The sequence below is a fragment of the Rhinichthys klamathensis genome, unplaced genomic scaffold (assembly GCF_029890125.1).
Source record: "Rhinichthys klamathensis goyatoka isolate OS25496 unplaced genomic scaffold, OSU_Roscu_1.1 h1tg000036l_1, whole genome shotgun sequence".
Classification (NCBI taxonomy): Eukaryota; Metazoa; Chordata; class Actinopteri; order Cypriniformes; family Leuciscidae; genus Rhinichthys; species Rhinichthys klamathensis.
Genome location: NW_026606584.1, coordinates 1,473,640 through 1,489,215, shown reverse-complemented (window position 1 = coordinate 1,489,215; position 15,576 = coordinate 1,473,640). Strand labels below are relative to the sequence as shown.

Genomic DNA, 15,576 nt, shown 5'->3' with positions numbered 1-15,576 from the left:
AGCCTTTTTTGCACTTCCTGATTCCCTACTTGAGAATTCTTGTCCAATGAATGGACGACCTTAGCACACCTGTGGTTTTGTTTACAAATTTTGGTTCACTTGCAAAAAGAGCAGTGTGAAAGCGAACCGTACCAAAAAATAAATATTTTTTTTTTATTTGGTCCGGACCAAAGCAAGTGAACTATCGGACTTTCCTGGTGTGAATACCATAGACAGTAAAAGAAATGGACACAGCGACCCCGTTGATTTCAACGGAGAGAGTTGAAGCCCAACATGGGCACTCACTTCCTGATAGCCAAGCGTTCTGCGCAGGCTCAAACTGAGCTTGACGACGTAGTTGTCACGTGAGCAACCGTTCTGACCTTCTAGTAGCTGTGCCGGGACAAATATGAATTGAAATCTGAAACAAATCTGTTGTTGAAATTTTTTGTCCCTTTGCTTTTATTAACTCTCTATCTATGGGCTTCTCCCTTGACTTTATGCCTCCCTGTCCACCCGATTGCCTCATAGACAGTAAACGATTGCCTACGAGCTTCTACTTCTGTCTATACGGTAATTTCTCTACTGTGCGACAGAGCGTCCCGTGGTTATGACGCCATCGTTAGCCTATTTTTACAAGAATGGCTTCTACGGGGCCATAACGTAAGATACAAAGTAATGGAGCCTTTTATACATTGTCGTGTTTCTTTAGAAATAAATAATGGACAAATGGAGTCTTTGGACGCCTCAGATGTAAAGTTATTCGCTGTCAAAGTGACGCCAAAATGAATGGGAGTCAATGGGATGCTAACAGCAGGTGATAGCCAGCTACAATGGCGGCCCCCGGAGGCAGCTTCAACTTCCGGCTGATGGATTACCCCCTTGGTGAATACACCCTTACCTTTAAAAGTCCCGCCGATATGCGTCATCAAAGGAGGAGCAAATTTTCGCTGTGTCATGTGCTGTTTGAAGGAACACTGAAATGGCATGCTGCTCACAGACACAGTGCCATCTAGTGGATTTTTTTTAGCATTGCACAACTACACCAAACGGTAGAGATGGCTCATTCAGGTTGAGTTAAGCTTGATGCATTTTTCAATAAAATATAGTGACTTGAAGTGTGGTCTACCAAATGGTTGAGTAGTACCTTAAAGGGTTAAGTAGTTATTATTATTATGCTATTATCATATTTTCTCACCTTCATATTACAGATTTTCTCAGTTGCTTTGGTACAATTATAGAATCATCCTTAAAGGAGAACTCCGGCGCAAAATGAACCTTTGGTCTAATAAAACATTGGTACCTAGTCAACCATTCTCTGAGATTTGTTTTCATGATAATCGAATGTAAAGAGTTTTATCTCTAAAAACTGTTTAGCGTATAACGCTAGTAATGGGGGCATATAATAAGTAAGAAGAAATCGCAAGTTTATACCACTAACAAGGCTCAAAATAGCCCCACACGAACACAGTAACATAATGAGGGTCCCTGCATGCAAAACGAAGCATTGAGAACTTTGTAAGTGTACAGACCGTTTAATAAGAAGATAAAGATAAAGACAGTCCACTTCGTGTATACAGACAGGAGCCATCTTTGGAAAACAGTCTCGACTAATCAAACCACGAACGCCATTCATACAGTTCAGAAGTTCACTGAACATCATACAGTTCAGCTCACTTAGCACGTCGTTCGTGGTTTGACTAGTCGAGACTGTTTTCCAAATATGGATCCTGTCTGTGTACACGAAGTGGACTGTCTTTATCTTTATCTTCTTATTAAACGGTCTGTACACTTACAAAGTTCTCAATGCTTCGTTTTGCATGTAGGGACCCTCATTTTGTTACTGTGTTCGTGTGGGGCTATTTTGAGCCTTGTTAGTGGTATTAACTAGCGATTTCTTTTTACTTATTAAATGCCCCCATTACTAGCGTTATACGCTAAACAGTTTTTAGAGATAAAACTCTTTACATTCGATTATGAAAACAAATCTCAGAGAACGGTTGACTAGGTACCAATGTTTAATTAGACCAAAGGTTCATTTTGCGCCGGAGTTCTCCTTTAAGATTTTCAAACCAGTAAGTGCATTTCTCAAAACAATATGTACAAACAGCACCACACAATGGATTACCTACAAAAGCCTGTAACTTGCTCAAAATTAAGGAAGCTTGTTTCCGCCACAGAATAATATGGAAACCCATTTCCACCACATAATTTAAAAAACGCATAAAAACTCAAAATTATGACTTTAAAAGTCATAATTATTAGATAAAAAGTCGAACTTACTGCAAGCTGGCGACACGTGGCGACCCGACACATATTGTATGGGCTTATGGGTTTCCATATATCTCACAATTCAGACTTTATATCACGCAATTCTGACTTTTTTTCTCCCAATTGCGAGTTTATTTCACTAAATTCTGAGATAAAAAGTCAGAATTCTGAGATGTAAAGTCTCAATTGCTAGAAAAAAAGTCAGAATTTTGAGATAAATAGTCGTAATTACCTTTTTAATTTTTTTATTCTGTGGCAGAAACAAGCTTCCATACAAAATCCTTAGTTCATATCTCAAAAGTAAGTAGGCTATTTAAGTCAATGAAAATATCAGTGCCATCAGAATGACAAGTCCTTGTGTCATTGTTCACAAACAAAGATAGTCAAAATGCTTAGTTGTTTTGTCAATATAACAGTGTACTCTTTCAGTATTTTTAGATTTTCAGTAGGCTACGATTTTGATGACAATGATTGGAAATTCACAAGACTGCACGTTATCAGCAGTACAAATTTACACATTACTCTATGCGGGATACTGATTGCAAGAGACTGGTCAGGATTCACAGTTATTAGTCTGTCACCAAATTACAGTACATATAAAGATATAAAGAAAAATACAAGACTATATACAAGCACTTGTGCATGCACACACATACTGTACATATGTACATGTGTGTTTGTGTTACATTATGTATTTACTGTATTTACAGTATTTACTGTATAATGTAAAATGCAAGTGGACTACTGTAATATAGCATTACAGTAAATAGTGAACATTGTCTGATTACATACCTGTTCTGTCTACAAATGTTTGAATGATTGAGGACACGGTTGTTCTCCCAACATTCGACAATACTTGTCGACCTGCCTCGGCCATGAGGTCATGATTCACAATAGTGGCCCTTATTTAATCAGAAACATGTCTACAATGTTAGCCTCTTCTACCCTCTTCCACTGTTTTTCCTATGTACCCTTCCACCACACTCCTCCTTTTCCCTTACTCTTCTTTTGTTACCTTGCTTGTTGTTCTTCCATTGTCATAATTAGGAACACTGCGTTGTGCTCTGTCTATATGCAATTGCCAAATAAAGTTTCATGAGATGCACCTCTGAGCTATTTTAGGGGTTGATCATTGGTTGATCTAATGCTTTACATTCCCCTTCATTAGTGAAATTCAAAATTCACCTCCACAATTCATAAATTCAGGATAGGCTACATTAAAAAAAAAGTACAATAGAAATGTAGCCTATAGTAAATATGCTTCAAAAGAATGAGCAAATTGCTTTTACGATGTGCACAAGTGACTAGATTAATGTGGAGGCTGAACAAGTAGTTTTGAGAATTGTTGTGATTATGTTGTGGGAATTGTTGTGACCAAAGCGACTGAGGAAAAATGTAATGCTTTCACACTCCCGTCCAGTTGGTGGCGGTAATACACCAGAAGTTGGTTTATCACCGCCTTTTATCAGTACTAGAAAAAGAAGAATCACTCGGCCCGCGTGTAAAGAAACATGGCTGCGTTGTTTGAAGGATACACGCTGTGTGGAATTGGACCAGCGCAAAATTCTACGAATTCAGGAATTCTGGGGATTGAACTGGGCAGAGATATCGACCATATCCTCGTCACCGACGCTTCGAGATCTGTCACTGTTTACAAGGTAAAATTAGTTAGTTGTAAATACTGGTTGTCTCACAAGAACGGATTGCATGCAGTGCTGCATGTGTTAAATTCTAGCACGTAAACATGAGCGCTTCATCACAAACACAGGAAATGCTCCAACGGCATCTAATGCTATTTTATTTATTATGTAAATGTTATTCAGAAAGTGATTTGGTAGCTGTTTGTGTTGCCGTTTAACCGATATCTTGATTAATAGGTGTCTGATCAGAAGCCTACGGGCAGTTGGACAGTGAAACATGGGCAGATAATCACCTGCCCCGCTGTGTTTAACACTCAGTCTCAGGAATATGTGGTCGTAACTGATGACAGGGTAAGGATCGAGACATGATGTTTTCCATAAGAATAATTCAGTTTCACATGCCGAGTAGGCTACTTACAATTTTTTTTTTTTTTTTTTTTTTGTGTATAAGGTTGTCAGAGTTTGGAAAGAAGATGATGTCTACATGGAAAAGGCTTTCAAAGCTACAGTAAGTGAAGTTAAAATTCATAAGGATTCAATTGAGTGAGTGATACCAGAGACAATTTATATAGAGACATGCCACTTCCTCAATCCTCAATACAACCAAAGAGTATAGAAGAACAAGAGGCGAAACTCTTTTGGTAACAGCCACTAGGTGGCGCTTCGGTAGCGCGGCCGCCATTTTGGGGTGAAAATTCCATCTGGAGTTACTGGACAACAGCACAGATAACAGTTTTTTGAGGTAGTTTTTTCTTGCATTAGTGAGTATTTCCATTTTATGCAACTTTACACCTTTACTGTTATTAGTTACCAACTCCACTAGGCCTGAAATATATTTTGTACGTTTTAATCCCTAGATCATGCTACAAACATGATGATCTTATAGAACATGATGCATTGCTGTGTTCGTTATCCTATAACTTTAATTGCCACTTTGGACAGTGGCTGTGTTTTTTTGTTTACATAGTCTTGCTTTTAGGGATGGGACGGTATGAAAATTTCATATCACGATTATAGTGACCAAAGTTATCACGATTATCAATATTATCACGGTTTTGTTAAAATGAGATGGAAATTAGAGCTGTGTTTCGATTCAAATTTCAAGAATCGATTCGATTCCGATTCTCAAGATCTTGAATCGATTATCATTATTCAATTCGATCCGATCCGATCCGATTTTCGAGATTTAGATAAGTGCGTTTGTTTTTTCCAGCTGTTACCTGAATTACAGGACTGTAGTTATGCAACATATTGATACTATTAGGCTATTATAGACATTTAACTGCTTGTTTTGAACTTCATGCATGTGTATTGAATGTTAAACAAGTTCATAATGATAACAAACAAGACTGTTTATCGTGGTGATGTGTAGCCTAGAGAGGCTTCGCACAGACAGTGAATGAGAGAGATCGGCAGAGCGCGTGCGGATTACCTGCGTCTGTCTTTGAAGTCATATGTATTCGTGAAAAAGGTTGCCGTGTCAAAGGAAAGCGAAATATTTGTCGTATCATCCTTTTAACGTTCACGTCACGGGTATTTACCATAAATGCGCGTCAGCAGCAGCGCTGGTCAGCATTCCACAGCGCGAGGAAGCCGCGGGGAAATAAAATCAGCGAGTCACGCATTGAATCAATGCCATATTGGTCTCTAATAAGTGAAGCATCAGCTTCAGCGTTACCCATGCGACGCATTGCTGCTCAGCTGAGCCTTGAAAAGTGGAACTCAAGGTTAAAAATAATTAACACCTTGTTTCATTACATCTCTTTTAATGAATCAGCTTTTTTGAACGTGTTCGTTGAATGAACAAATGACTCACTCAAAGCCCGTTGTTGTAACAGTGTGCGCGCTGAGTGAAAGCTGCGCATAGGGATCTCCCAGTCGCGGCAAATTAAAGTTCACGGGGAAAATGTAAGCCTATTATTAAATCGATCCTCTGAGTTACGGATCGATCTTTAGAAATTAATATGAAAATCGATTCAGAATTGGTGAATCGATTTTTTCAACACAGCCCTAATGGAAATGTTCAAAAAGAACTGATGCTCACCCTGAAAACATTTGAAAATCAACAAACAAAAAAATACAATTAGCAGGCTAGCAGCTATGCACTTTTTTAAGCATAAACATTATATTAACATTAACATGGAGCCCTGAGAGTGAGGTATAAGTTTTCCTAGTGCAGATTTTAATGAACCCGTCATTAAACCCTATCATTAATAATGATAATAACACTTATGGATGTGTGTAAGTTATTATGACTGAATATTATTATTATTAATAAATAATAAATCACTTTCTCTCTCTCTCTCTCTCTCTCTCTCTCTCTCTCTCTCTCTCTCTCTCTCTCTCTCTCTCTCTCTCTCTCTCTCTCTCTCTCTCTCTCTCTCTCTCTCTCTCTCTCTCTCTCACTCACACACACACACGCGCACGCACGCACACACACTTTAAATGAACAACATATGTTGGTTGGGTCAGGGTGACTAAACTACTGGAATACTTATGACTGTTGTAAATAGCAACGCACTACACAGCGCACATCCATGTCTCGGATCACCGTGGACGCGATCTCTGGTTTCATTCAAATGTGTATGTCTTGCGTCTCAGTTTTGACTGTTTTGAAAATTAAATCAGAGTAATTTAGTATTAATACTACTACAATATTGTTGTAGTGATCACATTTACTTTACGATTGATTTGGACACTGTAACTTGTATAATGGATTTATAAACCGGCAAGATTTAAAAACATTAAGTTAATCACAGTTCAATATTTCATGTCCCTTAAATTATTTCTGTGGTAAAAAAATAAAAAAATAAAACTGTAATAAGTTTACTATGAATGAATACAATACATTATCCCTTGAATGTCACCCTTAATAGTTTGAATGTTCGTTCGTCTTGGCTCAAATCCACTTGCTGTAAAACTTTTCTCTTCGCGGAAGCTTTGCAATAATTACAAGTGAGATAATGAAATAATTCATCTCCAATAAATTTGTCTAATTATTTGCCCAAGTTAGTTGTGGTATTAAGGTAAAAATTAACTCAGTGGGTGGTTGTCACGTAACGTTAGATGACTTAGCAGATTTGACGTGTTTCCCCCTTTTGCAGCGACTTTCCTCTTGCAAGATTTGCAGACAGGATGCCCATCCTCGATTAAATTGCCCTCGGGACTCTTGTAATAGCCAAAATACGACCATACCTCCGATTTTGTCCTCTTGGATGGCTGAAAAATCTCCCGTGCGCTGTCACTGACTTCCGCCATGTCTTCTCGCGCAAAAAAACAACATTGCATCTGCGCGCCTGCTGAGTGCTCGCGCCTGCGTCAGACTGATTCTGGCTGGACAGGATTTACCGCGAGTTTTCAAAATCACGATAATCAAACACGGTTTTTATGATAATTAAATTTTAAACGATAATACTAACCGCCAGGACATTTTATCGTGGTTTATCGTGAAACCGGTAATCGTCCCATCCCTACTTGCTTTAACGGTCATTAATATAAGATAGTACTGCAAAAAAAAGTTTACTGTAAAGCTATTCTATTGCTGTTATATATTTATTGTCCAACATTTACATTTTACTACAATTACATTTATTTGCTGAATTCATTTATTTCATTGATAACTTATTTTTGTATGTAACGTTATGTGTACCTCCTGGAAACGGTCTAACGTTATTATAACTTTATGAACTGCATCACTTTATTCTTACCTGTCACACTTAATGTGGAGAGTAATATAATTAATTAAATCCTTGAACTTCCCTGTCTCAAGTTATGTGGGGGAAAAAGCCTGGTTAAATAGCAACTTCTTTTTAACTGCTATAACGTTAACTGTTGTGAGTTAAAATAATCACCTAATTATTTCAACCTAAAAATGACCTCTGCACTGGACTAAATATATGTATAATATATGACTGCCGAGCCGCTGCCGAGTCGCTTTCACCCCAAAATGGCGGATGCGTAGGGCTGCTGCTGGGCGCTGGTGTTGCAATGGAACGTTCTATTGGCTTTCACTTCTTGTCAATATACGTTCTTTGATACAACTATATAGGGAAAACCCGTAACGCCAAAGATGGCGGTTGTATGCACATGCCCCGCCCCTCCCGCTGGAAAGCCAATCGTCTGCTTTTAACAGTCAAGCCGGGAAACATGTAAGCCTATCGTCTGGTTCCACTGACGCATGTGCACAGTTGAGGTTTGCGACAGCGGAGACGAGAACCCTTGCGCATGCGTAGTAAACGTATAACCTGTGGGGAAAAATACCTTTTAAACCTTATTTTGGGGCAAAGTCATCAAACTTTTTCAGCGATGATTATCATATTTTACTGCTGTTTCTATACAAGCAGTTTTTATGTCCCGGTGACCAGTGAAAGTGCAGTTCTGACACTCTGCCCATTCATTTAGATAGGAGCCTGGTCTTGTTAGTCCGAAATAGCTGCCCGGAGGCGTTGCCAAGATGGCGGCCGAGTGGCATGACTTGCCTAAAAGGACTTTGGTGGTACCTGCCAGGGGCAGATAAACGTAGGCTAACCTGGACTGTATCCTAGAGGCCCACGTGATCACCCAGCAAAAACTCGTCGAAAAGACGACTTTGCCAGATGGCTGAATAACGTTGAAATTTGGGTGAAAGGTGAAAAGCTGTCTTTTTCATGTAATTGAAAAGATGCCCTTTAAATAGATCTCCCTCTATGTCAGCGGTTTTCAATAGGTGAGGCGCGCCTCCCCTGGGGGGCGCCAAAAGGCACAGGGGAGGCGCGACACGCGAAGAAAAAATAACTCTGTATTAGAGAATGTCTGTATGCAGCTCTATTAACATCACAGGACTTAAATTATTCCGGCAACGCATGCGATACATTTGTGTATATGATCACGCTCTTATTCACGCAAATACTTTTAAACCATCCATTCGCGACAAGACAAAAGAGAACGCGCTGTCAGTGAATGTCCTCCTGACGGTACTGATCCACTTTTGCGACACGACTGAAGAGTGGTGTCGCACGCCTCTCCACATTTGTAAGTTGATGGGCGTTCCTCAAGTTTACCGCTATGGGCGTGGTTTTGACCCAGCGGCCAGTCTAGAACAAAGGCCCCTCGAGAGACTACTTCTATTGGATAGACGCAGTGCGTTTGACGGATTCATTTGCATAAAGATGGGCATCGGCCAGCTTTTTGACGCGCAGCATTTTTCCAAATGAAGCGCCGCCTTCCCGGGATGCTTTGCGGGCGCGTTAAAGTCGCGTGACGTCACCCATAGGAATAAAGTGGAGTGCGGCGCGACTGAAGTGTCGCACGGACAAGTGGATCAGTACCGTCACGCACGCACGCATGACTCACAGAAAGACGCGCGCCCGTATCGAGTTCTCTTTCGCGCTTGAACGAACAATAACCCACACCACACATGTATGCCAAAATGTCCGTTTTGTCGAAGCCTATCCTCACAAGAATAGTCTTAAATGAGTTGAATAAAATCTTAAATAGAAGTAAAGACTAGCGAGAGAATGAGATGCGGCAGATCTTAAAGTGACAGAAGCCATTCATTCTCTCTGTCCGTAAAGTTAACCAAAGAACAAAGGGGACAGAGAAAAGTAGCCTACTCACTGCTCTTGACTAAAGAACGCTTGTAGCTTTAATAAGGTTTAATCTATATTTCATTTATAATTTATGCAGTGCGGACTGTTTTATAACCTTTCAATTTCTGTATATTTCATACCTGTTAGACAGGAAAGGTACAGGTAAATATGACATTTATTATGGGTTTAAGTGAGGATTGTTTTAAGGTAACTTAAATTAAAAGTTGTTATATGTTTTGAAGCCTAATGTTTAAAATTTTGGGGAAAATCATTTTCATGGAGACATCAGTAGCTATATTAATATCAGTGATACTGGCCTTCATTCATAAAAAGATGCAGGGTTTCCCATACATGCATTAATTTGTGGCGGCCCGCCACAATATCAACGCTGACCGCCACGGATTGATTTTCAGATTTTTTAACTATTTAATATGGGTAAAATTGTATTTTATTGTAGAGCTGCGCGCAGCTTGCTCCCTCCCTCCCCCTCTCACAAACTGACAACGGAGACGCGAATAGCCCTGCCCCTCCTCTTCGAGCACGATCTGAATCAAAACATGAGATTGTTGCCGGTGCTTATTCCTCCAGAATCAATCCGGAGTTGAATGGTTAGTATAATGAACACTATAACTGAGAAGTTAATCTATGTTAAATGCTGTCGCGTTTCCATTACAGATTCGCGCTTGCGAAATGACGGCGTTTCCATTAAACGATGTTATGCAACTAAAACGTCATTTTTTCCTATCGTGATCAGTCATTCCAAAAATCATGGCAACGGATGTTGGTTGGTTTATATTTAAATCACAGCCACCGCACTAGACATTATTATTATTATTAATGTAAAGAGACGTAGTCCTAAGCGTGATATCCAAGCATTAATGGCAAGGAAAGACCCTTATACTGTGAGCGGCACATGTGAGGTGTTTTCTCACTTATATCTGCTCCGAGGTCTTGATTGTGGCATTTCTTTGAGGTTTAGAAGCCAGTATTCCTGTATTTGGTCTTTTATGAATGTAATAAAGAACTCTGTCTCGTATTCTGTCCAAACACACATTTTGGGTATCTATACTTTACTGGAGTAATTATTTTTCAGCCGACTTTTTACTTCTACTCCTTACATTTTCACGCAATTATCTGTAGGCTACTTTCTACTCCTTACATTTTAAAAATAGCCTTGTTACTGCTTTTTCATTTCGGCTTGTTTTCATTTCTGCTTGTCATCGTAAAAAAAAAAAAAAACCTATCCAGATAAATCGCGCCATCTGGATAGAGTGCATTTGATTGTGGTTGGATGAGAAGTATAAACATATTCCGGTTTGTACACGGTGCATCGCACCTGCAACATTGTTGCCATTAGCTATATCAGAGCTCTCAAGTGTCACGCATTGAGCATCACAGTCACTCATTTCGGTCTTTTGTATTTCTCTCGCGGAAAAACTGTTTATAATATATTTAATATGCGCAGCGCCCAAAATGTCTCTGGCCGCGCCGCTCTCACTATGGAAGCAGCAGGAATCAAGCGCGTATCCCCTGGAGTTCTGCAGTCGAGCCTGCCACTTATCAGCCAATCAAAAAAAAGAAAGGGCTACACAATAGCCAATCAGAAAATAGCACTATTGTATCTGGGTAAGATTTAACGCAACAACCAGAAAAAAAGCATATCCTGGAATTGTGATTCTGTCACTCCTGCTGCCTGTCTTCAAAACTTGAGAGCCCTGCTATATAATTGAGCATAGTACATACCAGGAAGGTATCAATCAGGAAGGCATCAATCAGGATTATGAGTTATTTTTATTTTTTGATTAATCACTTGGATTAATCATTTATTTTGACAGCAATAATGTTTAGTGTATAGACAAGACAACCATACAAGGGTATTTGTTACTAAGCCTGCCCTGGGTACACCAATTTTCTTGTCCGTTGCCCTCACAGATTCCTGCAGTTAAGCTTATGTACATTTATATTCCAATAAAGGTTATTGATAACATGCCTCTATGTTGAGAGAGACTTTTTGCACCATTACAATACATATAGGCCCCTGTGGCGCGGCCTAAGCTTTTGTCCTTTATGCACCCATCACCCCCCCGGTCCCCGGTCCCCGGTCCCCAAACACCACACCACCGCAAATATAATCTAATTCTGTGGGAAACACTGAGATGCCATAAAAAAAATTCAGACTCAGGACTTTAGCCCCTGATATCGGTAATTGTGCGTGTATTAGCTTTAAAATGCATTGTTTCCTTGTCCCATGTCAACAAAAGTCAGCATTAAGGGAGGATATAGGACCCATCAAAAAACTTAGGAAATATGATCCTGAGTAGTCGGGGTCCGAGGCTGCACCTCTGCCGCAGAGTGTGGTCTGCAAGGAGGTGCTAGCAAATGATAGCATGAGACAATGCAAACTTCAGCGTCACATTGAAACTAAGCACACAAATTTAGTGAACAAGCCAGTTGAGTTTTTTTGAGAGGAAGCGTGATGATTTGCAGTCACAAAAAAAGCATAATACAGTTGTTTGGCACTATTAACATGAAGGCGACAGAAACATCTTATTGTGTCGCAAAGGCAGGCAAACCCCATGCATCGGCGAAACATTACTCATTGCATTACACATGTTAAGGATGTTTTGTTGACTTGTGGTTAGGCCTACTGATGTTCAGTGATTTTAAAAGTAGCCTCAATTAGGCCTGCATGAAGTTGGAAATGATTTGCTGTTGCAAAGAATAATTTATGAATGCACTTTTTAAAAAGTTGTGGAAATAAAATGTCTTCAAATACAATATTAAAAAATATTTACATTTTATCAGTTTTTCTTGAAACTCATCATTCCCTGGAACACATAAAATATGGCATTTACTGCAGAGGCGTGTGTGGGTTAGGGCAGGTGGGCGGGATTTTGGGGAAGGGGGGGGATTGGCTGTCCTAACCTACTGTAAGGGGAGGCTCACATTCACCCAATTTGAAAACCCCTGCTCTATGTGAAAGTTGTCGTACATTCTTGAATTCAACCTAATTTCAACCATGAATTCTTGATTGTTTTAGGTTCATTATATTATCATAAATACTGTCAAAAAACTGTTGACAAAAGAGTAATACAAATAAAACATTTTTGCACAGGTCAAATACATCTTAGGGGTGGAGCTAGGGGGTGGCCACCATTGACTGAAGCATGGCCACCCTGCACACAATTGAATTGACCTGAATTGAGTTTTAGAAGTAGAACCGTCTCTTTACGACCACAACACACAGGAGAGTTTTCAGGTTCAACTTTGCCTCAAGCCGGGGACACAAAAGGGTCATGAAAGCCCAAAATATTTTTTTTGAGATGTGAACAGATATGTACAGGTTGCACATCATTGAAAACACTAAAAGCACTCATAAATGTTATCAATAAGTTTTTTTCCGAGCAATTTCGTTCTTCCGGATTGAAAAGCGGTGTCGAAGCAACGTCACGGAATGTGAGGTAGAAGTCACCCTTGACTGGCTGCAGGCACGATTCTACATCAGCTGTCCCTGAGCGACAAAGAGCTTGTTCAATCCAATCACTGCGCTGGATTACGCATGATCGCATTACAGCAGAGAATTAAAACAACATGCACGTAAGCGCTGCGATGAGTTCATCAACGCTCGCAACGCGGATCATATCGTTCACATATGGACAAGAGCAAGTCCGTTTCAAGTTTTTATGGACATATTTCATATACCTTTAATGCTCTAAACATGAACCAGCACCGTGCGCGCACATATTTAATCACGTCGTCTTCAAATGAAATGTGCAAATAAGGACACTGATGCAGTCTCACAAAAATCGGATCATGAACCAGAGTTTCCGCTAGAAAAAAAACGAAAACAGTACTTGAGGACTTCGCAGGCTGTGGAGAAATGCAATCCTCCATAGCCACGGAGCGCTGTCATGACAGCGAGGGCATCACGTCGCAGGCTTACGGCATCGATAAGAGGAGCGGTGTCCGCAGACTAGGGATGCGCGGTATACCAGTACTGCAAAAATACCGGTATATAATATATTTCAAACAGTACAATATCGTTTTGTTCAATTCGGTATTTGATGCGCTGCTGTTTCGAAGTTCTCCGCTAGGCGGCAGTGCGCTAAAATCGGGTCAACGCGGGTCACGCGAAACCGGCAAACGGTGACAACGGAGGAACACAATGGATCAAACGAAGCTCATTCGAATTTCTACACGCCCGAAATTAATAAATAGTAGGGGTGTAACGGTACACAAAAATCATGGTTCGGTACGTACCTCGGTTTTAAAGTCACGGTTCGGTACGTTTTCGATACAGCAAAAAGTAAGAAATGCCAGAGAAATTTCCTATTTGTTAAAAGAAAAAATATTTTTTTAAATAAGTGTGAGTTTTCCTTCATCTTGAAACTTTCAGGTTTATAAATGGGGGTCATCTTTGAAGGATGAACAAATAATGTTTTGGTCCTCACATTAAAAATAACATTTAAATTAGGGATGCACGATATAGGATTTTGGCCGATATTCGATATGCCGATATTTTCAAACTAATTTTGCCCGATGCCGATACCGATATCGATATATTTGTATTTTTTTTAAGTGCAAAAAAAGCTTATTAAAGCTTCTATTAATGTTCTCAGTCAAGAGCAGTGAGTGATTTCCTCTGTGTTTTGTTGTTTTATTAACATTAACGGGATAGTTCTCCCAAAAATTTAAATTGTCATCATTTACTCTCTCAAGTTTCTTTCTTCTGTTGAAATTATAAAAGTTATTTGGAAGAATGTGGCTAACCAAACAGTTGCTGTACTCCAGTGACTTCCATAGTATATTAAAGCACAAGAAAGAAATTAATCCAGGTTTGAAACAACATTAGATAGACAGAATTTTTATTTCTGGCCCTGGGTGCAGTATCTCTTTAAAGACAAGCGGCAGAATATTATTACTGTCTCTTTAAGAACTGCACGCGAGTAACGCGACGCGTCTAATATACACGCATTTGACAAGCAGATTTTCTCTGTTTGCTTTCACTTTAGACATAACCAACTTTGTTTATGTAAACCTTGTGTGTATTTGACAGTATCAGCGCAATAAGACTCGAAAGATTAGTCCAGTATGCAGACTCTGTGACAGGCTTTTAGTTCCTGTGAGCGTCGGGTGTAACGCGCTCAGAAAAGCGGCTGTTAGAACAGCGCATCAGCACGTGAATGACATGTTTACCTAGCAAGACTTTGACGCACATGCAAACAATGAACTTTTGTGAATTGCGGTGTCCCGTGAGTGTAACTCTACCTCTGCGTTTACATGTGATGTGATGTGAATGTAGCCTACGTCGCGTTGTACAGTATGTTGAGATGAAGGCGCCAGAATTGAACTGATAGAATGCACGATACTATGATTTTTCTTCAAAAGCAGATAGTGGAGACATTTTAATCGTCCACGATCAAAAACCGTGAGACGCACGGCACACCCCTAGTTGGAAGTTTAAGTTGCTGGCGCTCATGCTTCGTTCACGGTCGTCACGTGCGCATAGGAAACACGCCAGCCTATCGGCAAGACTCATCGGCAGAAATATTCATATCGGCCGATGCCGATGATGGTCATTTTAAGCTTTTATTGGCCGATACCGATGTTGTCCCGATATCATCGTGCTTCCCTAATTTAAATACATGAAGAGTTTAGATGCAAAAGCATCATTTTTATCAAGCTTGTATATTTAAGTTCAGTAATTTCACTTAAATGGCAATGAAGATTGCCTATTAATTGTCATTTGAGTGAAATTACTGAACTTAAATGTACAAGCTTCACGTCATTCTAGAAGAAAATTTCAAATGGCACTTAGAGAGGCTTTTGCATCTGAACTCTTCATATAGGCTATTTATTTATATAATATTTGAGTTTTGAAGTGCTGGAAAAAGATGTGTGAAGTACTTGAAAGCATTTCACTATTCCAGCCAAACTGGTTACAATTAGTGTTACTATATTAAATCCATGGTGAATGTTGCTGGTCTGTGGACGTAAAGTATTACTAGTTCATTCACGGCACAATGTTTCTCCTGGTGTCCACGTCAGCGCTGTTTGATCTAATAGAGATCTACGGTTAATAACGGAGGAATGTCAATGCTTCTCACTAGATCTCGCAG

At 39.8% G+C, this 15,576-nt stretch overlaps 1 protein-coding gene across 2 annotated transcripts in view; it reads left to right on the top strand.

Annotated features, from left to right (window-relative positions):
- The first annotated feature begins 3,727 nt into the window (after positions 1 to 3,727).
- The window catches only part of nol11 (nucleolar protein 11), a 139,284-nt gene continuing 127,435 nt past the window's right edge, over positions 3,728 to 15,576 (top strand). The window contains exons 1-3 of one of the 2 annotated variants that reach the window (XM_056246133.1): positions 3,729 to 3,908; positions 4,128 to 4,241; positions 4,342 to 4,398. In XM_056246133.1, coding sequence (XP_056102108.1) covers positions 3,762 to 3,908; positions 4,128 to 4,241; positions 4,342 to 4,398 — 318 coding nt within the window. In that variant the 5' untranslated portion in view covers positions 3,729 to 3,761. Of the gene's footprint in view, positions 3,909 to 4,127; positions 4,242 to 4,341; positions 4,399 to 15,576 lie in introns of both variants that reach the window. The other variant, XM_056246134.1, reaches the window with a different exon arrangement.